The 24896-nt window shown below is 42.0% G+C and overlaps 1 protein-coding gene across 1 annotated transcript in view; it reads left to right on the plus strand.

Annotated features, from left to right (window-relative positions):
* The window catches only part of tmtc1 (transmembrane O-mannosyltransferase targeting cadherins 1), a 59332-nt gene extending 35605 nt beyond the window's left edge, over positions 1-23727 (plus strand). Inside the window, exons 9-20 of the mRNA XM_072672958.1 lie at positions 8721-8842; positions 12345-12512; positions 12740-12853; positions 15148-15291; positions 15393-15501; positions 16811-16913; positions 17141-17276; positions 17441-17585; positions 19344-19481; positions 19893-20015; positions 20931-21008; positions 22474-23727. Coding sequence (XP_072529059.1) covers positions 8721-8842; positions 12345-12512; positions 12740-12853; positions 15148-15291; positions 15393-15501; positions 16811-16913; positions 17141-17276; positions 17441-17585; positions 19344-19481; positions 19893-20015; positions 20931-21008; positions 22474-22596 — 1503 coding nt within the window. The 3' untranslated portion in view covers positions 22597-23727. The remainder of the gene's footprint in view (positions 1-8720; positions 8843-12344; positions 12513-12739; positions 12854-15147; positions 15292-15392; positions 15502-16810; positions 16914-17140; positions 17277-17440; positions 17586-19343; positions 19482-19892; positions 20016-20930; positions 21009-22473) is intronic.
* The last annotated feature ends 1169 nt before the right edge of the window (positions 23728-24896 follow it).

Genomic DNA, 24896 nt, shown 5'->3' on the forward strand with positions numbered 1-24896 from the left:
GATTTTTATTCTTATTACCCCGTTTGTTGCTGAAGATTTTCTTTAGTGTATCCATTACAGAATGGACAGTAAAAGCCAAGACAGTGAATGCCACATAAAATAGTACTCACATGGACACTATACATTATAAACGAGATCAAAACCATGTAGCAAAAAAAAGAAAAGAAATAAAACACAGAATAACAACTTCTTAGAAACCTGTGCCTCCATAGATTATCTGTGCAGTAATGAGTTTGTGGAAAATAGCATCAGCTCAGATCAGATCATTTCACAGTCTTCTCCCACACACACAAAGCGTGAAAAGAGCCTTGAGACTTGTATTCTTCATTTTGCAAGGTCAATGAGAGTGAGTGGATTTATCCCTCAAAGGAATATAAAAAAAGTTCACGTTTATTTATATAGCGCCATTGGCATCAGAACTCCCTCAGAGTGAGAGGAAGAAACCTTGAGAGGAATCATAACTCAAAAGGGGAACCCATCCTCCTCTGGTCAACACCAGTTAACAAAACAAACAACACCACAAGCATTAAATACAGAAATAATTATTGGATACACAGCAATGAAAACGAAGGATGGAGTATAGGTGGGCTTACTACTACACAGAATGCTCAGATTTAAGCACTGAAAAACAGAGGTTTTTAAGGTTAGCAGTCTCATCAGGAGGAATAAAGATTACATATATGGTTGCCATAAAAATATGAATATGTAAAGAACAATTCAGTATGAGTAATGGGTTTAGTAAGAGTCTGTGCAGGGATCAGTCCTGTCATAAAGATGAATTGAGCATTCTGGCGGGGTTCACTGGGTTGGGCAGAGGGTGAAGGGCACATGGCTCCAAGATGGTCTGGAGAGCAGGCAGCAGGACAACGTCCTACTGACCAGCATCGATCCAGACAGGGGGGCTGGTCAGCTCTGCAGCTACATACTGTCTACTTGTCTGTGTCAGTTTAAGCTACTTTTTAGCTGCATTAGCAATGTTGAAATATTGAAATTTGAAAAGACAACTGATGGTTCCTCAAAGAGTCATTGTTGTAAATAAGATGTAAGATGTGTGAAGAACCTTTAAAAAATACAATATTAAGGTTCTTCACCAATTAAAGGCTTTTCCTAATCAACAAACCCTTCAGTTAAAAGGATCCTAGAATGGAAAGCTGTATTTTCCGTGGCTGAGTAATACAGAATAATGAGAGTACTGTTATGACTGTGATGAAAAAGTCCTGACTCATTTTTAGACTCAGAAACCCAGCTCACTAGTGGAAGTCTGGCTAGCGCTAGTCAAAACTGGTGAAGCGGTAAAAGAGCAGCAGCCACATTGGGAGAATATGATGGTGGTTAAAGTTGTAGTCAGTTCACTGACACAGTCTTTGTCACAGTGTTCAATTCCATCACCAGCTCATCTGATTTAACTTTCTGGAGTCTCGGAACATGCCGGCACGTCACATTCGATGTTAGTCTACATTTCTATTAATATCTTTGCGATAATACAGTGGAAAGCTTTCCTGAATCTGTAGAGCCTGTCCTTTCAATTGTATCTCATTGCAAGGTTGTACATGACTCTCACTCGGAGTTACAAGGCTGTGAAGATGAGTCTCTGTCTCCTGCTGTGTCTAACTGGTGGATTTGTGTCTTTCATCTACCTCTCATTTGTAATTGATGGATTTGTGCATCTGTCAATGGGTTTGTGTGAAGCTGTCCAATGGACACTCAGAAACTCGTCTTTTTTATTCATACATTATTCCTCTACTGGTAAACCAAGCACCAAAACAATTAGTCTACATAAATAAAGGTACGTTTTGACAGGACATACCATACATGAAGAATTTCTAAAAGGATTTCCAGAATTCCAGAATATATGTAAAATTGAGAAAATGCCCTTAGACTTAGGTTTAACATCATTAAGAACTGATTCACTAAACTAGGGGTTTGATAATAACTAGACTTCCACGAGGAGAGCTTTGAAGATGTTTTAATGAACATAGTGATGTAAAATCGCTATTTTTTTATATTAATGTTTTAATAATGAGCACTAACACTTACTGCCTACATAAGGTGCTTTTACTTAAAGATCACAGGTACCTAAAACCTTTGCAATGTACTGTATTTACACATTGCCATGGCAGACATGTGTATTACAGTATATACAGTTCATTGTACTGAGCATTAATCCTTGTTCTAAATGTACATTATTGTTCAAGCTTACAAATTGTATTGTAGGATTACTGTTGACTACGCTGTGTGTGTGTGTGTGTGTGTGTGTGTGTCTCAGTATGACATACATTTTCATGCTAGCTGTGGATGTTTTCTCTGGGAAGTGATGGAAAAGTAGCTTGCCCTTGCAAAACTGTCAGCTGTCAGTCATCCTTGACTTCTCAAAACACAGTGCAGCAGCTCTGAAGTGTGTGTGCGTGTGTGCGTGTGCAGCCGTTAGTCTTTTAAGGCAGGTTTTCTCATCTTGAAGTCCTGTGGGTAAGTGGGATCCAGCCCACTATCTGTAGTTAGCTGTGGTGTTCGGGGGGTTTACTCTCTCTGATCAGCAGGTCTCATATACCCTGCTTGAATAATTCATACTGTGTGTCTGGCACAGGCTGTCAGACCAGTGTCAGAAAGCTGCCAGTGGTTGTGTAAGTGTCTAACTTGTCACTGCTTGCTTTCATACAGGCTTGCGGTATTCCAGCAATGGAAGAATCAGGTTTCATATTCTGATTAGGATTAGTGTGGAGTTTGATCTGCAATTGCACAACACCCTCTTTTTTTCAGTAGGAAGAAATGTAGTATATAAACACAGATGAGCCAAAGCATTATAACTGCCTAATATGCTGTTCTTCCAGTGCTTCCACAAAATAGGTCAGACCTGCTAAGGCATGGACTTAACAAGGCCACTGAAGGTGTTCTATTGGTATCTGGCACCCATATTGATTCAACCCAGATGGGTTAGCCTTTTTGCCTTTGCACCTGTACATGCAAAAGACCCTCTGTCCATCCATCTCATTCAACAAAAACAGCTGTCCTCCGTCTTTCCACATGAAAGCCCTATTCCCAAAAAGCCCTGTTTGGATTGGATTAGATAACAATAAAATGACCAGAGGTTCAGCAGGTTTAATACCCAGATGTTTGCATCACATTGTCACATGATCACATTCACAGCTGTTGCATCCAAACGGTTGAATGGGGTAAGACAAAGTTCCAATTATTTGATTTCCCGTGCAATTGGGAATATTCGGAATTTGCTTCGTAATTTGAGAAGTGTTTAACATTTACCAGAAGATCTCGGATACATCCTCAAAATCATGACCACCTGCCTAATACGCTGTGGTTCTTCCGCATAGACTATGAAGGCGCCCAAGACGTTGGTAGCAGATTCTTTGGCTCTGTCGGCTGCGATTTGGAGCTGCCACAGATTGGACTTGTTCCAGCATATCCCACAGTTGCCCAGTTGGATTGAGATCTGGGGAATGTGGAGGCCGGAGCGACACCTTCATCATGTTCCTCAAACAATGCGTGCAGTGTGGCAGAGAGCTTTTATCCTACTGAGTGAGCCTCATACACAGCAGGGTGCGATGCACTGTGTGTTGTGGCACATGGCTCCTGTAACCATCATTATGGTAATTCCTGTGACTTGTTCCACAGGAAGCCTTCTGTCGATTCAACCCAGATGGGATAGCCTTTTGTTACCTTTGCACGCTGATGAGCTTTGGGTATCCAACACGCTGTCACTGGTCTGCACTTTGTCCTGCTTTGGTTTTCTGTCAGTACGCACTCTCCACTGCTGACTGGGAGCACTCTGTAAGCCTTGCTGTTTCGAAAATGCTCTGACCCAGAAGTCTTGCCAGAGTGGCTGCAGTCTTTACTATAGCCTGGCTATTTCTACAAGAACCGACTGCTCGCTAAATGTCTAATACAGTGCTCTCCATAATGTTTTGGACAAAGACATTTTTCCTTGACATGTCCCTCTGCTCCACAGTTTAGATTTTTATCTATCTGTTGACATTTTAGTTTTCCCATGTTACAGTTACAACATTTCAGGACACTATAATGTTTAGGACATTTGGCTTCACAGGTGTTTCTGCTTACTCAGGTGTGTTACATTGCTTCATTAGTGCAGGCATTGCTTCTAAGCTTGGACAGTTTAGTCTAAGAATAGATTTAATAATAAAGGAAAACACTTTTTCTGTTTTCTGTGCTATGACGACTTAGACTCTCTGGGTACTCACAATAGCCATCCCACCATTCGGCTGTGTGGAGAAGTTTATTTTGTGGAAGATGATCAGCCACACAAAGGAAGCTCAGTTTCTGTCATTTACCTGCCGTGAAGAAGAAGGCTCTTAAAGGGACACAAGCTTTGTGCTAAAACAGAGATATGACCGGTCAGGGATTTACAACAGCAATCTATAATGTAAGCTCTCTGTCAAAGCAGAGTATAGGGGTATAGCCAGGGCCCTCTGAGCCAAAATAAGAGCAGGAGAAGGAGAGGAGGGCTGTGGCTTCTAGAAGGTAGCTGGCACTGGCCTGGCCTGGTGGCATTTTAGGATGGATGCTTCTAAGCTTTCAAAAACCTTTTGAGTCTGTAGATGTCATTGTTCAACATGAGAACAAGAGCTGTGCCAGTGAAAGTCAAAGAAACTATTATGAGGCTAAAAGAACAAGAATAAAACCATTAGAGACATCAGTCAAACCTTGGGATTAGCTAAATCAACTGTGTGTAATATCATTAGGAAGAAAGAAGGCACTGGTGAGCTCATTAATGGAAAATAAATGTGTCCTTATCCCAAACATTACGGAGGACACTGTGTATTCCAGACCATTACATGCACTGTTGTTATGATATATGAGATAGAACACTTTTCTCTTTGTCTTTTAGTGGTCATCATGTTTTGCTTCATCAGTGTATAATTAGGGCCTAAAAGTGCACTGATGCATTGATGTATGAAGGTGGAGATGAAGCTGAATTGATTTTGGATTGTTTCGCAATGATCAAGTCAGCATTTATTCAGATTGAATTCCGAACCCCTAGTTAGGCAGTCAAGGGCCACGGTGGCAAGGAAATCTCTTTTAGAGGAAAATGGAGAAACCCTTGGAGCATTAGGCCTTTAAAGGGGAACCCTTAAACATTGACACAAGTGTTGATATAGTGAACAAGTAAATGACAAATAATGACAAGATAAGAAAATAGGTGAGTCTAGGACGAAAACATTCAGATTAGGCATTGAAGACCAGAGACTGATGTTGGAAGTCTATAAGAGGTTATCTAACAAGAACGGAAATGAGAAATGAATCTATGATTGCTGTGGGAACCTATACTCTGTATAGATAGAAGCAGGTGTAGAGCGTCTACAGAAGATCGGGGCAGAAGTAAACCGACCCTGGCCTAAACATTCCACAGAAAGGAAAGTGATGAGCTATTTACTGAAGTCTGCATGGCATCCAGCTGAGGCTAGCAGTCTTAATGAGGTGGGTAAAATGGGCATGCAGGGTCAGGGGCACATCAGTGTGGCTTAAGTGAGGTCAAACAGATGTCGATTATAGATTATAATAACATTCAATATTGACTAGTTGTGACTTGTAAATAGTTTGCCCAGGCTGCAGGTCAAAGTGGTCCAGCTCTGATTGTTAGGTGTGGTCATTCATATTGTCTTCTTAATCTGTCACTAGTCTGAACATATCATGCTCCTGAACTGCCCAGCATGCGTATCAAACAAACACAGCTGTCCTCTGGCATTCCACATGTCTAATACACCTCTTTTTGACATCAAAGTCACTGCTATTGTAGATATATTTATATTTATAGCATTTAGCTGACGCTCTTATCCAAAGCGACTTACACATATTACAGAAGTGGGACAAACAGTGTTAGGAGTCTTGCCTTGGCTGGTTTCACAGACTTAGAAGACATCTAAACCTAGATAAAAATTTTGGTTTCCACCATTGGCCCTAGAGTTTAGTCCAAGAATAGGCTTAATAATAAAGGAAAACACTTGCTTTTCTGTGCTAAGACGACTTAGACTCACTGGGTACTCACAATAGCCACCCCACCATTCGGCTGTGTGGAGAAGTTTATTTTGTGGAAGATGATCAGCCACACAAAGGAAGCTCAGTTTCTGTCATTTACCCGCCATGAAGAAGAAGGCTCTTAAAGGGACACAGGCTTTGTGCTAAAACAGAGATATGCACAGAATAAAGAGGTCAGGGATTTATAACAGCAATCTATAATGTAAGCTCTCTGTCAAAGCATAGTATAGGGGTATAGCCCGGGCCCTCTGAGCCCAAATGAGAGCAGGAGAAAGAGAGGAGGGCTGTGGCTTCTAGAAGGTAGCTGGCACTGGCCTGGCCTGGTGGCATTTTAGGATGGAGCGCAGATGACCTCTGTCTGTGCTGCCATGACAACAGATGGTGGCTGGGCTGAGGCAGAGGGATAAGGCCAAAGTTATCATTATCATCATCATCATTGTCTGTAGTATTCCTGCGCTACGCCTTTAATGTTGCACATAAAACATCAGGCTTTAAGCGTATATGTGTATGTGTGCGCTTGTGTGTGTGTGTGTGTGTGTCTCTTTTTCACACAGATGCATATGTCTACGCCTGATGCCGCCACACTGCATCACATTAATCCAACTGTGTAACACCAGCTACTGTGGGGATTCTAACAGCATATCCTGGCTGCAGTACTGAAGGGGGTTAGATTAGGTTCACTAGGCCAGATCTATTCACCAGCCTGTTCAGAGGGCATTCATTTATGCCAGCAAACACATCATCTACAACCCCTTGAGCCCTTCGAGCCTAAGGATTTGATAAACACATTTCTAAACCCGGGTTGGGGCTCCAGTATTATCTTTTTATTGCTTGTATTTAGAGCTGTAGCTATCTGTTTTATTAGGGATTTCTACATTTCCATTTAGAATGTACTTAAGGTAGTTTGGTAGAGGTAGTTTGCCGTCAATGCAGTCAATTAGTCAGGAAATGTTTGATATCTGGCATGTCCTTACTTTGTTTACAATGGGAGATGCTAGGCTGTCACCAATATCATATCTGTAAATAAACAAAAAAATATTTAATAAAACAGTATGGATAGACCTTATTTAAACTTTTAAGCTAAAATTGTAACTATAGTATGTTACCATTCACACCATATACCGCTTTGTAGTACTGTTCTGTAGTACCATTTTTAAAATGTACCTCAATGCATGGAAGGAGGTAAAAGTGATTCTGCTTTCTAAGAATAACTGCCCCACCATTCAGCTCTATGGAGAAGCTTTTTTTTGACTGTTTCATAGACCAAAGTAAATCACTTGGAGCAGGTTAAAAGAGATTTCATTTGCATGTATTTATGGAGACAAACTGGGTGACAGTTTAAGTCTGATTAAGTCTATTAGCTATGTTAGCCTAGCATTTCCCATCCTAAACTAATGAAGCAAATTATAGATTTCAAATGTCCTGGCTGATCTGGGGTAAGTGATCAGTAAAGACCATTAGATTTTGTTACATTTAACACATTTGCCAAGTCCAAAAGTCTTTGCTGGTCTTTTTTTGGACTTTTTATGCAGCTATAACATATCTAAATACTTTTATTTTATTTACATGGTGGTTAAAGAAGTCATCTTCTGACTGAAAGGTTGCTGGTTTGATCCCCTGAACCGTCAGGACACATCTTAAGTGCCGTTTAAGCAAGGCACCCAACTCCTAACTGCTCCCTAGGCATAGCAGCCAGGGTCTGCCTTTTTCTTAGATCCCATTCTCATGTGTCTCGGGTGATCCGATCACAAGCGATTGCCAAAATGCATAGCCTGGGTGATCCGATCATAAGCGGCCAGCGCAAAGTACAGGGAGAATAGGAGACAATGCGTCCCAATCCAATCACTGAAAGCAAATTCGGAGGTGGTCAGAGACGCGTCTCGATGCGTCCCCAACAGCAAAGCACCGTCCACATTAACCATGTCACTGGTCGTTGATAAGATCACGCAATCGAAAAACTTCAAACAGCCCAAACTGGAACATGAACAAGGGCTCACCAGCCATTTCAGTGTCAAAACAAAAGCAGTAGAGACTGACATCATTGATGTGACCTCACAGGAGACTTAATTTTAAATGCTAGGTGTGAATAATACTTACGCTTGTTAGTACCAAGTGTGAACGGAGCCTGAACGGTGCACCCAATGGGATGAAATCTAATACCTTACAGTCTGATTCAATAATTTCAATCAGCTCAAAGTATTGTGATCGTTTGATTGTGAATAATTGGGAAAATGACTAGACAGGGTGCTCTATCGATGGTTCCATACTGCCAAATTTGATGAAACTAGAAGGCTGCTTCTTTGCCTGTGAGCCATGATAGCAACCAGTTCCTATAAGACCTAGTTGCACCAATGTAGCATAAGATCTATTCATTTATGCAAGTAGTGATGTGCCGATCCGTTCATTTATCCATTCTTGTCAGCTACTTTTCTGAAGCAAGCACTTTCACACTTTCAATGAGTCACACTTGTTCTGAGAAGTCTACACTTTCTCTCTGCTTCTCCAACGCTCCTTTCATTGCGGTGTTTAAAGAGAGCAGAGTTCATTTTATCTGCTTATCTGCTGTAGAGGAGTGTTGGAGTATTTGAAGCTAGAATAGAAGCATCCTATTGTCTGCTGTCTGGGCTTATGGTGAATTATTATGCTTTGCTAATTCTCTTTCTCTTTTTGTCTTTCTTTATTTCATCTGTCTGCTTCTTTCTTTCTCTCTGTAGAAGATGGAGGGCAGGGAGGTGCTGGTGGGGATACTGTTCCTGGTGTTTCCTTTCATCCCTGCCACTAATCTGTTCTTCCGTGTGGGATTTGTGGTGGCAGAGAGAGTCCTCTACATGCCCAGGTTTGTTGTCGTGTCTGCATCCGTGTGTGTCATTGTGGGTAATGTAATCTGTCACCTAACGATGATTATGGAACCCAGCTCTTTCCTTTTTTAACCTGCCTGCACTGTAGCCCGTGTTTTATTGTGGATTTACCTGTATACCGGTCTCCACTTCCAAAATTGACATATTTCCAAAAGCTCACAATTCTAAATATCCCACATCTGCTCGTGTCTATTATCCTCTACACTAGTGTCCATCTGCTTTCTGGTTAGGCTTCATGTTGTCCCACACTGTGCTCACTGACCGCTCTCTCTAAGGCTTGCTCTCTTCTTCTCTCTCTCCTAGCCCTAGCACATCATCTTTACTGCAGTTTTTTTTTCTCTCTACAGGGATTTTTTTTGCAGCCTAGTCCTGCATGAATTTCGGCTTTTGGCTTTAGCACTCATCCTTCTTTTCTCCCTCCCAGCCTCCCTCCCTCTATCCGTCCACTGTGGGGATAACACGTTGGTGATAGCGGAGCCTAATCTGGCTCTACTGGGCCCTGTTTCTATGCTTCCCAGGACAAAAAAAAAAAAAGAAAAAACATGTAGCTTAGTTCAAGAGAAGTCCACTGCCTCTTCTATTAGTGCAGTGTTAATCTCCCACTATGAAGTGTTGGCGTAGCCTGTGTGTATGTCTACGTGTGTAATTGGGACTAAGTGCAACAATTACACAGTAATTTAAACTGGGAGCCATGACATTTAATAAAAGGTCAGTGGACAATTTTCTCATTGACTGTGATGGTAGCGATGACCCTGAAACACAACCACACACACACACACATATACACAGAGTAGGATGCTCCCAGAGGACATGTTTACTAATGAAGGATTTATGCTCTGGGTATTTTCTAAAAGCTTTTGGTAGGATCAGGCTGCCATTAGTGCAACTGTTCAAGGCCTCATGCAGAGTGGGGTACTGCTACAGTGTAATAGCAGTTACCATAACATTAACAGTTAATACCGGTTATCCTAGAGATCAGACCAAAGCGATGACCGTTTCAACTGAGAGGGCAAATGTGCACACACACATACACACACACATTCCGCAGTGTAGGCTAAATCAGCAGGCAGCTATGAGAGGAATGTCAGCCTCTTCTCTTTCTGTTCTACTCTCTTTATTTGTTGTTCTATCTGCTCTAGTTAATTGTGTATGATAGACAGGAGAGTACTCGTAAATGTGCCAAAGAAGGCATTTATTCAGTATTTTGAATTGTTCTTTAATGTATAAACAATAAGTACGCTATAGCAATAAAAAAGCATTTGGACACCCTTACATTACATCTAAAGGAGCTTTTGTGACATCCCATTAGCCCCCTCTTTTCAGCAATATCAGTTACCACTGGATTTTGGAGTGTGTCTGTGGGAAGGTTATGAGGTCAGACACTGATGTTGGAACAGAGGGCCTGGCTCTTTGTCTTTGTTGTAGTTCATCGCAAAGGGGTTAGATGGGGTTGAGGACAGGGATCTGTGTGGGCCAGTCAAGTTCTTCCACACCAACTCACTCAACCATGCCTTTATGGACGGGGGCATAGTCATGCTAGAACAGAAGAGAGCTTTCCCCTAACTGTTTCTACAGAGTCTTGGTCTTCTAAAGCATTAAGGTTTCCCTTCACTGCAACTAAGGAGCCTACAGGCCAACCCCTGAAAACTACCCCATAGCATTATCCCTCCTCCACCAAACTTTACGGTTGGCACAGTGCAGTCAGGCAAGTAACTTTCTCCTGGCAGACTCATCCATCAAACTGCCAGATAGAGAAGCATGATTCGTCAATCCACAGAACAGGTGTCCACTGCTCCAGAGACCAGTGGCGGTGTGTTTACATTCCAAACCCCTTTTTGCTGAATTCAAACCTAAACTGGAGCTGGAACTGCTGGGTAATCTTGCCAGAGCTCCAGAACACAAGATTTCATGGGTTAGTGGATGAGAAGTAGGTGTTGATTAAAAAAGGGAGGAAACACCTTCCAAATATAAGTATCCTGTAGAAAGAAATGGAAAGGTGGGAAGAAATGAGATGAGAAGAAAGTGTGGAGATATCAGGCTGGGAGGGTTTGCATTTAGAGTTAGAAGTAACCCGGTGTGGTGAGGCTATTAGATAATAGTATTTTATTTGAATAGTCCACTGTCTTTGCTTTATATTTAAGTATGTGTTTCATTTAACCTAACTTCACCCTAGCTCTTAATTCAACACCTAGCAACGTGACCAGCTGTAATCCTGGACCTGACAGTAACAGCCCACTGAAACAAACTGACTGCAGCAGTTTGTATATCTTGTATATACTGTATGTGGAGTGAAACTGCAGGCTATAGTGAGTGGGATGGATGTCTGGTTCTGGCTGGACCACCCTTTGTCTCCATGGTTACACAGGGTCTGAAGATAATCAGGCAGCATCAGGCTCCGATCATCTAAGTTCCTCTTTCTAGAAATGCTGACTGTTCCATTTATCTTCACATATATCTCAAGAACACTTCACACGCTCACACACTGCAGTCTGATTGTTATCAAGATGGGGATAGTAGTATGAGGAGACACACACACACACACACATATATATAAATATATACACACATTTTGGAGCTTTTTATACTTTTAATGACTTCTCTCACCTTGTGACTTACATATTTGAAGTAGAAGATAATGGTTAGAACTTCCATGCTATTTACAGATTATTCTGTTGGGTTTTTTTTGTACAGTGTATCACCTCTTGCCTCTAAAGATCACTCTGCTCAAGACTAATGAGCATATGACCAAGTCAAGATGTAGCTCTATCTGCGTATTACTGTTTCTCAAGTATTTGGCGCCTTTAGCTGGTCTAGTTTTACATAGAGCTCTGCAGGTGACATCCCGCATAAATAAAAATAATTTTTGGCCACAGGGCCGTGGGGCATCGGACTGAGATCTTGTTCCCGTGTCTTATTCAGTCGTGGACATGACTTAATTATCTTGTTCCTATGACTTGTTCCCACATTTTACTATGCCATTCCCAAAACGTGATTATCTCATTCTTACACCTTATTATGCCATGCCCACAACTGAATTATCCTGTTCCCACACCTTACTGTGCCGTGCCCACAACTTAATTATTAACTTAATTAAAATACCTTACAGTGCCATGCCCATGACTTAATTATCTCATTCCTACACTGTACTACGTTTTGACCATGATTTAACTTATCTTGTTCCTATGACTTGTTCCCACACTTTACTATGCCATTCCCAAAACGTAATTATCTCATTCTCACACCTTACTATGTAGTGCCTACAACTTAATTATCTGGTTGCCACAAGCTAATTGTCTCATTCCCATGCCATTGGCCATGACTTAATGATCTCGTTCCTGTGACTTTATTATTTTGTTTCCACATCTTACTAAGTCATTCCCACAACATTATCCCTTTCCTTTTCTTTATTTTGTCTTCCTATTTCTCATTTTATTTATTTCTATGTTTTTCACATCTCTCGCTCTCGCTCTCTCTCTGCAGTATGGGGTACTGTATTCTGGTGGTGCATGGAGTGAACAGGCTGTGTGCAGTGGTGGGTCGCTGGGGTGCAGCTGCTCTCACCGTCTCTATGCTGCTGCTGCTCCTCCTCTTCTCCTGGAAGACCGTGCAGCAGAACGAAATCTGGCTCTCCCGGGAGGCTCTCTTCAGGTGTGTGTGTGTGTGTAACTGAAATATAGAGAGTGTGCTTTTAAAAGATGTCAGGTTCTTTATCTGTCTGAAGGCTATTGGGGAACATGAATAAGAGTGTTGTATTTGTGATGATGGGAGTTTTTGTGCTGCAGTATTAGAGAGAGGGTTCCGTGGGCCTTCTGTGCGTGACCAGGATTTAAATAGTTCTCTAATTCTTTCATCTCTGTTTTTTCCTGTTCTCTCAGGTCTGGAATTCAAACGTTACCTCACAATGCTAAAGTTCACTACAACTATGCCAACTTCCTAAAGGACAGAGGACAAAACGAGCAGGCTATTCACCACTACAAAACAGCTCTCAGGTAGGAGTGTGTGTGGCTGTGTTTGAGAGAGAAAGAGAGAAAGAGAGAGAGAGAGAGATGTGTTCATTCAGGCAAAGAACATCCAAGAACCAATCAGCAGGGGTGTAAGAAAATATTGATATATCATATCATGATACTATGTTCTAGTTTATATATAAAGATTGTTGGCAGACATTGGTTCATTCTGCATTATGTTTAAACCTTGAACCACTAGAAAGCAGGGCTGTACCTGTACCACTGTTCTGATTGGATAAAAAGCTTTTGATCCACTCAAATATGTGCATATGGTGTGTTTTTCATTCTATGACTTCCTTCAATTTGACTTCACAAAAATATCGCAGTTCATTAAATCGTAAACCCTGTATCACGCTGCATCGTATCTCCAGGTTCTTGCAAATACACAGCCCAACCGATCAGCCATAACATTAAATCCACTGACAGGTAAAGTGAATAACATTGATTTATCACAGTGGCACCTGTCAAGGGACAGGAAATATCAGGCAGCAAGTAAACAGTTCTTGACGTTAATGTGTCGGAAGCAGGAACAATGGGCAAGCATAAGGATCTGAGCCACTCTGACTAGGGCTGAACTGTGGTGACTTGATGACTTGGTCAGAGCTTCTCAAAAACATAATTTCCATTTCCATTTAAGACATTTAGCAGACACTCTTTTCCAGAGCCACTTTCAAAAGTGATTCACTGTTTATTCCGAAAATACCCTTAGCTAGTTTATATAGACTCAGTTCCAAAAGATATATTTAAGCTTAGATACTAATAAACATGAACGAGATACTAATAAATACTAATGATACTAATACTAATAAACACAAAAATGATCTTGGAAGAGATGAGTTCAGACACCCAGGAGAATTTCGGTGCAGGACAGAAAAAAGCCTGGACGTGGATCTTAAGAGACGGCGGGTCAAGCCAAGCCATACTTGAAGCTGGAAGGGCTCTTGGTACTGAACATCAGGTAGGTCTTGTGGGATGTTCCAGGTATGCAATGGTCAGTGCCTACCAAAGATGCTCTACAAAAGGGCAACCGACCTAAAGCATCTGCTGCAAACGTCTGGGTGCCAGATACCACAGGACACCTTCAGGGAGGCAGTTCTTGCCTCGCTGGGTCAGAGCTGTTTTGGCAGCACAAGGGGAACCTATACAATATTAGGGAGGTGGTTTTAATGTTATGGCTGAACATTGTATTGTAATGAGTCACGATCATGACATTTTAGTTGATGATTGATTGCTACACAAGCAATAGCAATTAGCGGTTTAATTGTCTTTTTGTTAATTGTAGGTAGAAAGGTAGAAAACCTCTCACGTCTCTTGCTTGGTTACCATGGTGACTGCAACATTAGCATATGGTAATGCTTGTCCAGTGTAAACTTTGAACATCAAAATAGGAATCACATGACACTGGAAATATGGATAACACTAAATATCAAAAGCAGAGAGACACCGACACCAAGGGTATGGCACTCCTTCTGTTTTCCTGTCAGTAACTCAACTAAGTCATTGGCGGACTGCAGCTTGATCTGCACTTTGGTTTCTCAGGTCAAGCTTGAACAAGGGATGCGCGATTGTCGCTTGCTCGTAACAGGACAAGCCTAAAGAACTATTGCTATTGACCTGTTTGACCTCAATAAATGTGTTTTCTGCTTGCTTTTATTTGCAACAACCTAGCAGATGGAACTGCACCCAATTGTAACATAGGCTTGCGAAAACTGATATATCACTGAATAATCAGGCATAATTGCGATCAGGCAAATTCTGTAATAATTATGGAAGCCCTAGACAGGACCTCCTCCCTTGTTTGGATATCCCTTATCCGTTTAATCCTCAAATTATGTGTGAAAGTGAACACGTAATCCTTACTGCTCTTCCGTTTTTCATTTCTCTGGAGCTCACTCCCCCTTCCCACCTCCCCCGTCATCTAGTTCTAAAGTTTGCATGTATAAAAGGGCCCTCTTGTCATCAGCGAGTCTCAGTGTGGAAGCTGGATGCGTGCGTGCAGTGCTGTGTGTGTTATTTGATGACTCTGGTGAGAGCTGACGCTGTCTGGCTCAGAGCCTGAAAGCCTAGCGTTCTCTCGGAGCTCTGAGTTCAGCCTAATGAAGTCTCCATAGACCCTCCACTGTGATCCCCACCGCCATCACAGCTACTGAGACCAAAACCGTCGGAGCTGCATAGCAGTTGTATTTACTCTATAGTTAGATTATACATTTCCTTCCCCTCTCTCTCTCTCTCTCTCTCTCTCTCTCTCTCTCTCTCACTCTCACTCTCACTCTCTGTAGACTGTACCCTCGGCATGCCAGCGCAATGAATAACCTGGGCACGTTGACTCACAGCGTAGAGGAGGCGGAACTCTACTACAGGAAAGCTCTCGACATCAACCCCCAACACAACCGAGCACTCTTTAACCTGGGCAACCTTCTCAAGTAACACAGACACACGCACACACCCCTGTGCATCGTTATAGCTTCTGTTCTGCATTAGCGATGATGATGAAAATGATGATGATGATGTTGCTGCTATGCAGGTCCCAGGGGAAGGAGGAAGAGGCTGAGGGAATGCTGAAGGAATCGATACGCTTCGGGCCGCAGTTCGCTGACGCCTACTCAAGCTTAGCCTCGCTCTACGCTGACCAGGTCTCTCTCTCTCTCTCACTTGCTCTCCTTTCTATCTCTCTCACACATACTTTCTCTCTCTCTCTCTCTCTCTCTCTCTCTCATTTTCTCCCCCTCCCAATTTCGCTCTCCACCTCTCTCTCCCTCTCTCTCTCTCTCTCTCTCTCTCTCTATTCATTTCTTTCTCCTATTCTTTCTTTCTGACTCGTCTCGTTTTCTTCTTTTCTGTCTGTCTCTTATTTACTCTTTGTGTCTCATGTTCTCTCATTCTGTTCTATTTACTTTTTGTCTCTTTTTTTGGTCATTTTCAGTCCTTCTGTCTTGTTTTGTCTTTCTGTCTCTCATTTTTCATCTTTACGTCCCTCTTTTTTTGGTTTATTTGGTTTTCTGTCTTTCTGTCCTTTTGTAATTTTTTTATCTTTCTGTCCCTTATTGTTTGTCCTTTTGTCTTATTTTTCGTCTTTCTGTCCCTTATTTTCTGTCCTGTCTCATTTGTCATTTTCCTGTCCCTCATTTTCTGTCATTCTGTCCCTGTCCATCTTTTTATCCCTCATTTTCTGTCTTCCTTTTCTAATATTTCATCTTTCTGTCCTTTATTTTCTGTCATGTCTCATTTGTTAATTTTCTGTCTTTCTGTCTCATTTTTTATCTTTTGATCCCTCATCTTCTTTCTGTTTCATTTTTTGTATTTCTGTCCCTTTTTTGTCCTATTTCATTTGTCATCTTTGCATCCCTTGTTTTTGTTTGTCTTTGTCTCTCACTTTTTTACTGTCTTTCTGTCTCATTGTCTATCTTTCTATAAATCATTTCTGTCTTTCTGTCTCATTGTCTATCTTTCTATAAATCATTTCTGTCTTTCTGTCTCATTTCCCATCTGTCCCTTTTTTGTATTCTTTCTGTCTTATTTACATTGTCTTTTTGTCTCTCATTTTCTTTTGCTTTTCTCTTTCTTATTATTCTTCTTTCTCTCTCACCATATCTCTCTCTGTCAGTTTACATCAGTTTAACATTGCTTTATTAAAGGTTTCGAGTGCAGTTTTGCCCAAGCATCAGAACAACAGTCACAATAATAATGACAATAATGATGACAGTAGTAAATAATCTCTCTCTGTCACTCTCCCTCTTTCTGCTGCTTTACTCATCTTCTTTCTGCCTTGCGATTTCTCTGACCACTTCTATTTGTAGGTCACTGTTTGTTTTGTGCTGCAGTCTGTTTATTATATTTTCTGTCCTCTTTTCTCGGCTTGGTTTTCTTCATCATTAGCACATAAGAAATCCAACCATGAGCTCAACCTATTTTAAGTAAATGTGTGAATGTGTTTTATTACAGAAGCGAGTCGCAGAGGCAAACGAGATTTACACAAAGGGAATTGAGAACTGCCCAGACAGTTCAGACCTCCACAATAACTACGGCGTGTTCCTGGTGGACACGGGTCAGTGGCACATCGCTTACATCATCTCACAGCAGTAGAAACTCTGCTGTCACACTTGGCTGCAGTGAAACAGCTTCTGTACATTTATATTATGTATTAAGGCTCATCTAAAATTTACCATTTATATATATATATTTCAGGATTAAATGGTTATTATAGTTATTGTAGTTATTGGTTTTTAAATTGAATGATACTAATCACTTCCTCCTTTCTCTCTTTTTTTTCAGGTGATGGGGAGGGAGCTGCCATTCATTACCAGCATGCCGTGCGTCTGAAGCCGTCTCACTATGTTGCCATGGTGAATCTAGCCCGTCTGCTGCGCTCCTCGAACGGCAGTAAGGAGGCTGAGCTGTGGTATAAGCGGTGAGCTGATGAACTACAGCCCTCTTAGCAAACCACCAGTTTCATTAATGTTCATTTCTGAATACAGCACGCATCACCGCTGAACTGGAAATTTCTCAGCACGGACCCATATATCCATATATATAAGTCTCTGTGTGTGTGTGTGTTTGTGTGTTTGAATACAGGGCTTTGCAGGTGGTGCGTAAGGTGGATATCCTAACTCCTCTGGGAGCGCTGTATTATAACACAGGCAGATACGAAGAGGCTCTGCAGCTTTACAGAGAGGCTGCCACCCTGCAGCCGGAAAACTCTGACATCTGGCTGGCTCTGGTGAGACTAGCACTGCCTTGTCCAGGCCCATTTCAGTGCTGCACGTTGTCCAACGGTTTAAAGATTTTCTTTTAATAATGGTTTTGGAAAACATGCTCGTCAGCACTGGTAAACAAAGCCGATCTGATTTACATTGATCCTACATGGCCAAGCTTTAAAATGTGTTATCTGATGTAACGGGGTGGACACTGGTGGGGAATTCCTGCAGTGATTTTGTCTTTGGAGGGAAAGCAGTCTGGCGTCATGGTTAAGGCTGTGTGCCCGCAGACCTGTGTGTTATTTGACGGCTCCAGTGGCTCAGAGCCTGTAAGCCTGGAGTTCTCACAGAGCTCTGTGTTCAGCATAATGAAGTCTCCATAGACCCTCCACTGTGATCCCCATCACTGTCACAGCTACTGAGACCAAAACCGTCTGTTCCTCTCTCCTTCTCTCTCTCTCTCTATGCCTCTCTCTCACACTTTTTCTTTTGTCTTTTGCTCCTGTCTCTGTCCTCTGTCACCATCTCTGTCTTCTTTTTCTGTTCTTTCCGTCTCTGGCACTCTTTTTTTCTCACTCTTTCCACTCCACCTTTTTTATTCCATCTCCCGCCTTCCCTCCCTCCCTTCCCTCCTTCTCTCCCTCCCTCCCTTCCCTCCTTCTCTCCCTCCCTCTTGCCCTCTCAATCCCTCCCTCTCCCTCTTCCTCCCTCCCTCTCCACCTCTCCCCACTCCCTGTCCTTCTCTCTCCACATCATCCCTTTCTATGTCTCTCCCCACCCTCCCCCTTTCACCTACCCTCTCTCCCTACCCCTCGTTTCCCTCCCCATCTCCTACTCTTTTCTCTTTCCTCTCTCTCTTTTTCTCTCCATCTCTCTTCTTCGTTCTCTCCCCTTCCCACCCTCTCTCCCTCTCCATCTATCCCCTCCTCCCCCTTCCTCTCTCTCTCCCATCCCTCTCTATGTCTCTCTCCCACCCTCCCTTGCACCTTCCCTCTATTCCTAACCCCTCTTCTCACTCTCCCTCTGTCTCATTACCCCTCTCTCTCTGTCTTTCTTTCTGTCTACCTCTTCCCCTTTTCCTCAATCTCCCCCCTTTCCACCCCCTCTCTCCATCTCTCTCTCGCCCTTTTCCTCTCTCCCTCTGAATTTCGTCCCTCTCCCTGTCTCTCTTTCTCTCCCCATCATCCCTCTTCTCCCTCCCTCTCTTTCTCTCCCCATCATCCCTCTTCTCCCTCCCTCTCTTTCTCTCCCCATCATCCCTCTTCTCCTTCTCCCTCCCTCTCTTTCTCTCCCCATCACCCTTCTCTGTCTCTCTTCCACCTTCCCTCTCTCTCTACCCCTCTTCTCACTCTCTCTCTCTCTCTCTCCTTTTTCCTCCCTCCTTCTGCATCTCTTCCCTCTCCCTGTCCCCCTCTCTCTCTCCCAATCATCCCTCTCTTTGTCTCCCTTCCCCTTCCAACTTTTCATTCATCCTACCCCTCCATTGCTCTTCCCCCTCCCTCTCCATCTCTCCCCCCTTCCCCTTCCTCTCTCTCTTTCTCTCTCCATCATCCCTCTCTATGTCTCTCTTCTACCTCTGTCTCCCTCTCCTTCTCTCTCCCTCTCTTTACCTCCCTCTTTCTGTCTCTCTTTCTCTCTCTACCTCTCCATCTTTTTCTTCCTCATTCTCTCCCTCCCTCTTTCCCCCTCCCTTCCTTCTCTCCCTTCCCCCTTCTCTCTCTCTCTCTCTCTCTCTCTCTCTCTCTCTCTCTCACTCTCTCTCTCTCTTTCCCTCCCTCCAGGCTCAGGTCTTGGCTATGGCAGGCCGCTCTAAGGAAGCAGAGAAAATGACTCTGGGCATAATTTCCAAAAGCAGCGGCTGCATAGAGTGTTACCGCCTGCTGTCCGCCATCTACAGCAAGCAGGGAAACCACACTGAGGTCTGTGTGTGTGTGTGTGCGCCATCCTGATTGTGTGTCTTTGCCTGAGCTAAATGGTGCATGCGCTCACTCATTTAAACACCTTGAATCAATTAATATCCACTTAGTCTTCAACCATTTATGTTTCCTGTCATTTAAAGCAAATTAGGAATTGTGCTTCACTCAGATTTGGGGGCGGAGCTTTGGTCTGTTGTCTCTGAAGCGAGAATGAATTACACACCATTTCTCTCCTTTTCAGTCTTACAGAGGATTACTGTGACCACCTTTATACAGACACTTAGAAAGAAGAGGCCCTCTTAATGGAGTGAGGTGCAAATGGAATAGGGGAGAAATTGTGTTTTATTGTTTGTTTGTTTGTTTGTGTTTGTGTGTGTGTGTGTGTGTGTGTGTGTGCGGGCGCGTGCATTTCAGGCTTTGGAGGCTTTGGATAAGGCTCTGCAGCAGAAGCCAGCAGACCCTGCAGTGAAGGCGGAGCTTTTCTTCTCCATGGGCAACCAGCTCCGAGAGATGAATGAGCTGGACCGAGCCTTTGAGGTGTGCTCACTTTTCATGGTCTAGCTCTCCTCTCCTCTTTCTTTTCACACTCCCTGCTCTCTCGCTCTCCTCCTCTCTACTCGCATCTTCAACGTCCTTTCCTTCTCTTCCTTCTTTTCATCCCTGCTACTGTCTGTACCAGACAATCAAAGTCTGTCTTTGTTGGCCAATATGAACGGACTAGTTTTCATGTAGCTCAGAATACAAAGGATTTTATGAAAGAAAAACATAAGCCTTTGCTGAGGAAAAGCGCTAAGCTTGCCTTCAAAAACAAGCACAGCAAAATTCCAATGCACAGAGGGGTAGTTCATAAGGGTGTCCAAAAGAAAGACAGAGCAGCCACATCAAACAGACTTCCTCTTCTTGATGTCTTCTTCATCCCGATAAGCAACACTGAACACACAAAAATACTCTTCCTCCTAGCAGAGCTCACTCCAGTAGATGGTTGAATTGTTCTCTGTTTACCTCGTTTTCCCCTCATAGCGCTGCTTTGGCTGGCCTCATCTCTAATCCCCACGCATTTCTTGTAAATACAGCTCTTTCCACTGTTCTCTCCTGCCCAGGACAGGAGCCAACTCTCTCGCTGTTCTGTGGCCCCTGGTCCATGTCTTATTTTGGCCACAGAAGGCTGGTTTCAGGTTCACCCTTTGACAATTAAGACATATACATCCTGTTAGGCGGGTTCAGACTCAGGACAAAAGCATTAACAATACCGTGAGTTACTGTGTACTTTGATACCAGCATTGTGGGAGCATTACATTTGTGAAACGAGGTTCTGGAGGTCATTCTGATCATGAGGAGAGATTATATTTCAAAGCACTTAAAGAGGCAAAAATAGTCCTGCTAACGTCCTTTGTGTTAGTATTGTAACTCAGGTTAAGACTGGCAGCAGTAGTCATATATTGTTCTCCACAGAGCTACAAGCTTGCTGTTGAACTCAAGCCGGACCAATCACAAGCTTGGATGAACATGGGGGGGATCCAGCATATAAAGGTATGAGGACTTTGCAAAGCTTGTCTTTAGTCCTGCAGAGTAAGGTATTTTAACACTAAGGGATGCTGTCCTGCACACAATAAGCATAGTACTAGGTCACAGGAGATTAACCAGTGAAACTAATCGAAATATAAAGAAAAAATAAAGAAAAGCTTTATTAGCACTCACACTAGACCCATTGTGTTGTTAAGTCATCTCATATAGACATGCTAATGTGGTTTCGGACACTTGAGGACTGTTATGTGTTATAATGGACAACAAAGGTATAGACAAAAGTTAGGCTTCAGGATACACTAAATGGGCAAAAGTATTGGGACACCTACATAAAATTTTGTTGATGTGGTTCCTAATCAGTTCCACTGTTCCAGAATAACACCAATTATAGTTGATCATGGAATATTTGAAAGGAAGAAATTTCACCAACTGACTTGTTGGCATCCTATTACAGCACAACGCTGAAATTCAGTGAGCACTTAAGAACCACCCATACTTTCACTAATGTGTATATACTTTTGTCCATTGCTGTATGTCATGAAACATAAGATTTACTCACCCACTATTTATGAAAGAGTCAATGGTCTGATCACTTCTCTAAAACTTTGGAATTTCTCAACACTTTGACTGAGGGCCTGTTTACACCTGGCATTAACCAGCGTAATGGCTCTATCAGAAAATATCACAGACTATTGAAACCGCAAGGGAACAAACCCTGTAATACAGCCATCATCTATCAGTAGGCTCAAGCACGCAAACACACAAACACACACAAGCAAGAGCGAGGGAGATAGACCAAGAGGTAGAGGAAGCCAAGATCCACAATAATAATTAATATATTTTTTCGACAGACGCTGTTACGCTTTCCTGGCGGAATCTGATCCCAGAAAAGCATTCCGTTTATACTTTTTCAAAAAAATGTAGATAAGACCCGTCTCTGACACCATAATCTGATTGGTTTTAGGGGGTGTTTACAGCTTTACAGTTACAGTTACAGTTTGTCATGCAGACAAGTGAAATCCAAACAGGATCCGATCACCAACAAGGCATGTTAATGCCAGGTGTAAACAGGCCCTAAATGTCTTGATATTTATTTTATATGACTTTTTCTCCGTATTTTGACTTTATCTTGAAATAAAAGCTTATTTCATGGCTTCATTTGTCAAAACTAATAATATTTTATTTTGTCTAATATTATTTTATCTTGTTTATAATTACCTCATACCCAGTTTCTCAAGAGATTTACTTATTTTGTCTGTATTTTAGCTTAATTTTGTGAAAAATAGCTCAGTTTATCATGGTTTTGACCATGGTTTTTAAAGTTATTTCAGTCAAATTTCCTGATTACCCAAAACCACATGGTTTAAGATGATTGGAAAATTGTATAATTTTATTAAAATAGATTTTTAGTGGAACTCCTGGGAGACACATTCCTTTTTAAAATAATCTGCATTTATTTGACCTCTTTCAGGGAGACTATGCAGCGGCAAGAATGTACTACCAAAGAGCTCTCCTCCTCTCACCTGGCTCCAAACTGCTTAAGGAGAACCTAGCCAAGCTAGACAGGCTGGAGAAGAAACTGCAGGGGACTTAAAGGGCAAGGCAGGCTCTAGACCGTCAAGAAAAGATCCAACACACAGGGACACATATAACAGACTGGTGGGTAGAGACCCAGACAGAGCTACTAGACTGGAGAAGTGGCTGCTTCAAAATCCTCCTTCACAATCAATGGTGCCTCGTTATCTGTAAGATGAGATCATGACCCGAGCTGGAGAGACTGATCTGAGGGCTAACGTTCAGGTCAGCGTTGATACTGCAATACAGGGGGTTGCGTTCGATAGCCGCGTTACATTCAGTACCACCGACTCATCTGAAGCTCAGCCTGCTCCAGCCTCTTAAAGCTTTATCTGGTCTCTGATCAGAAGCGAAGGAGTTTTAACGAGTGCCCCCCTGTTGAGTGGGACTTGATTAATTGTGGTGAGTTTATGCAGAAGAGCAGATCCCTGAGAGGCTCTTGGCTCTAAAACGCTGTGCTCTCAACCATACTGTAGGAGCTGTCCTCCAAATCTTCCGGTTCCTCTCAGCTTCAGTGACTGTGAATCTCAGAACAGGAGCTATAGGAGATGCTCGCCAACTGTGTTCTGTGAACATGGCCACTTGTTTTTCCATTTGATGCAGTAGGATGCTAAGGTGGGAGGGTGCTTTTGGATGTTTTGCTTTGTGTGTGTTTTTTCATGAGTTAATGAGCGACTTTCAGTTGTACATAAATTTGCTCAGTGAAAAAGAAATGATGGTGTCATTGTTCTCCCAGAGGAATGCCACTCTCATGCCGATCAACTCAATTTGAAGTTTTTCTTTCTGTTTTTTTTTTTGTTTGATTGTTTGTTTGTTTTTTACTGTAAATGTTCTTCTAGATGTGGAATGTCCAAAGGACTAAAGGCATAATGTTATGACCTGTGCAATGACTGACATATCAAGCACCTCTTATTTCCCAATACTGATGAAGATGGTTGAAAAAAGTTCAAAGATGTCCAGAGGCTTGATGTGCACCATCAGGATATTCATAATTTACCCATGGCAATCATCACCATCATTATATTCATGATTTGTAACCTTCAGCTGTCATTACAGAATCTTCACCCAGCTCTCTCAGTAGTTCACGTCATTACAAAAGCCAATGTGAAATGCTGTATTATTATTTAATAAAAAACATATATACATCCAATATGTACAACACAGAATGATGCTTCTAACTTGGGGTGTCTGATGTGGAGTAATAACAGAATAGCCGTGCTAAAACAGTAAAAAGGTTTTAAGCACCTAAATACACTATTTAAAGCTCCAGATTACACTAGAACAGATGCAGGTAAACATAAATACAATAAAAACAATGTGTGTGTGTGTGTGTGTGTGTATATATATATATATATATATATATATATATATATATATATATATATATATAGTGTACGTCTCCATTAATTATCTGATTCATTTAAAGTGATGGAGGCCCATAACACAATGTTTTGCTGCCCCACTGTGGCGTAAAGCTGAATTTCTACCACTGGCTAACAGCAGATACACTATATGGACAAAAGTATTGAGACACCTGCTCATTCGTTGTTTCTTCTTAAATCAAGGGTATTAAAAAAAGTTGATTCTGCTTTTGTTGGGATGAAGGCTTTCTACTTCGTTTGGATTTGATTACTTTCTGCGACAATAGTGTTACTGAGGCCAGGATGTTGGATAATGACCACCTCACCTCATCTCCAACTCCCCAACTCTTCCCAAAAGTATCAGATGAAGTACCAACCATTATTCCAGAGAGCACAGTTCCACTGCTCCACAGCTCAATGCTGGGGGGCTTTATACCCCTCTAGCCCACACCTGGCATTAGGCATGGTGCCAAGAGGGTCATGTTTATCTGCTGCAGAGAGTCCTATTCTATTGCAGATACTTCTCTACAGGGACCAAACCAGCAACGGGTGCCACTTAAAGTATCTGAATGCATTCATTAGAATGATCAATCTGTTTATCAACTTCTAATTTTATGATTATTTTATGGAATTTTAGGAATATTTGACTTATTTCAGGGCAGTTTTATATTATACAGATAATTCAGCTGATTTCTAGCAAGAGATATTTTCTAAAAAACACTAAAAGTTCTCTGCAAATATAATGAAACTATTTACCCTGATTAAATGTCATTAAATAGTACAAATGAGTATTATTATTATTATTATTATTATTATTATTGAAATAATCTTACTACACTTCGTAGACTTTTCTCCAGTGCTTGGAGTCTATGTGTTGGAGTCTGTGTGTTTAGCCAGTGGTGTAATAAAAAAGGTGAAACACTGAATGTAGGCTATTAACAATAGAAGAGACTCAACT

Source organism: Salminus brasiliensis, chromosome 2, assembly GCF_030463535.1.
Source record: "Salminus brasiliensis chromosome 2, fSalBra1.hap2, whole genome shotgun sequence".
Classification (NCBI taxonomy): Eukaryota; Metazoa; Chordata; class Actinopteri; order Characiformes; family Bryconidae; genus Salminus; species Salminus brasiliensis.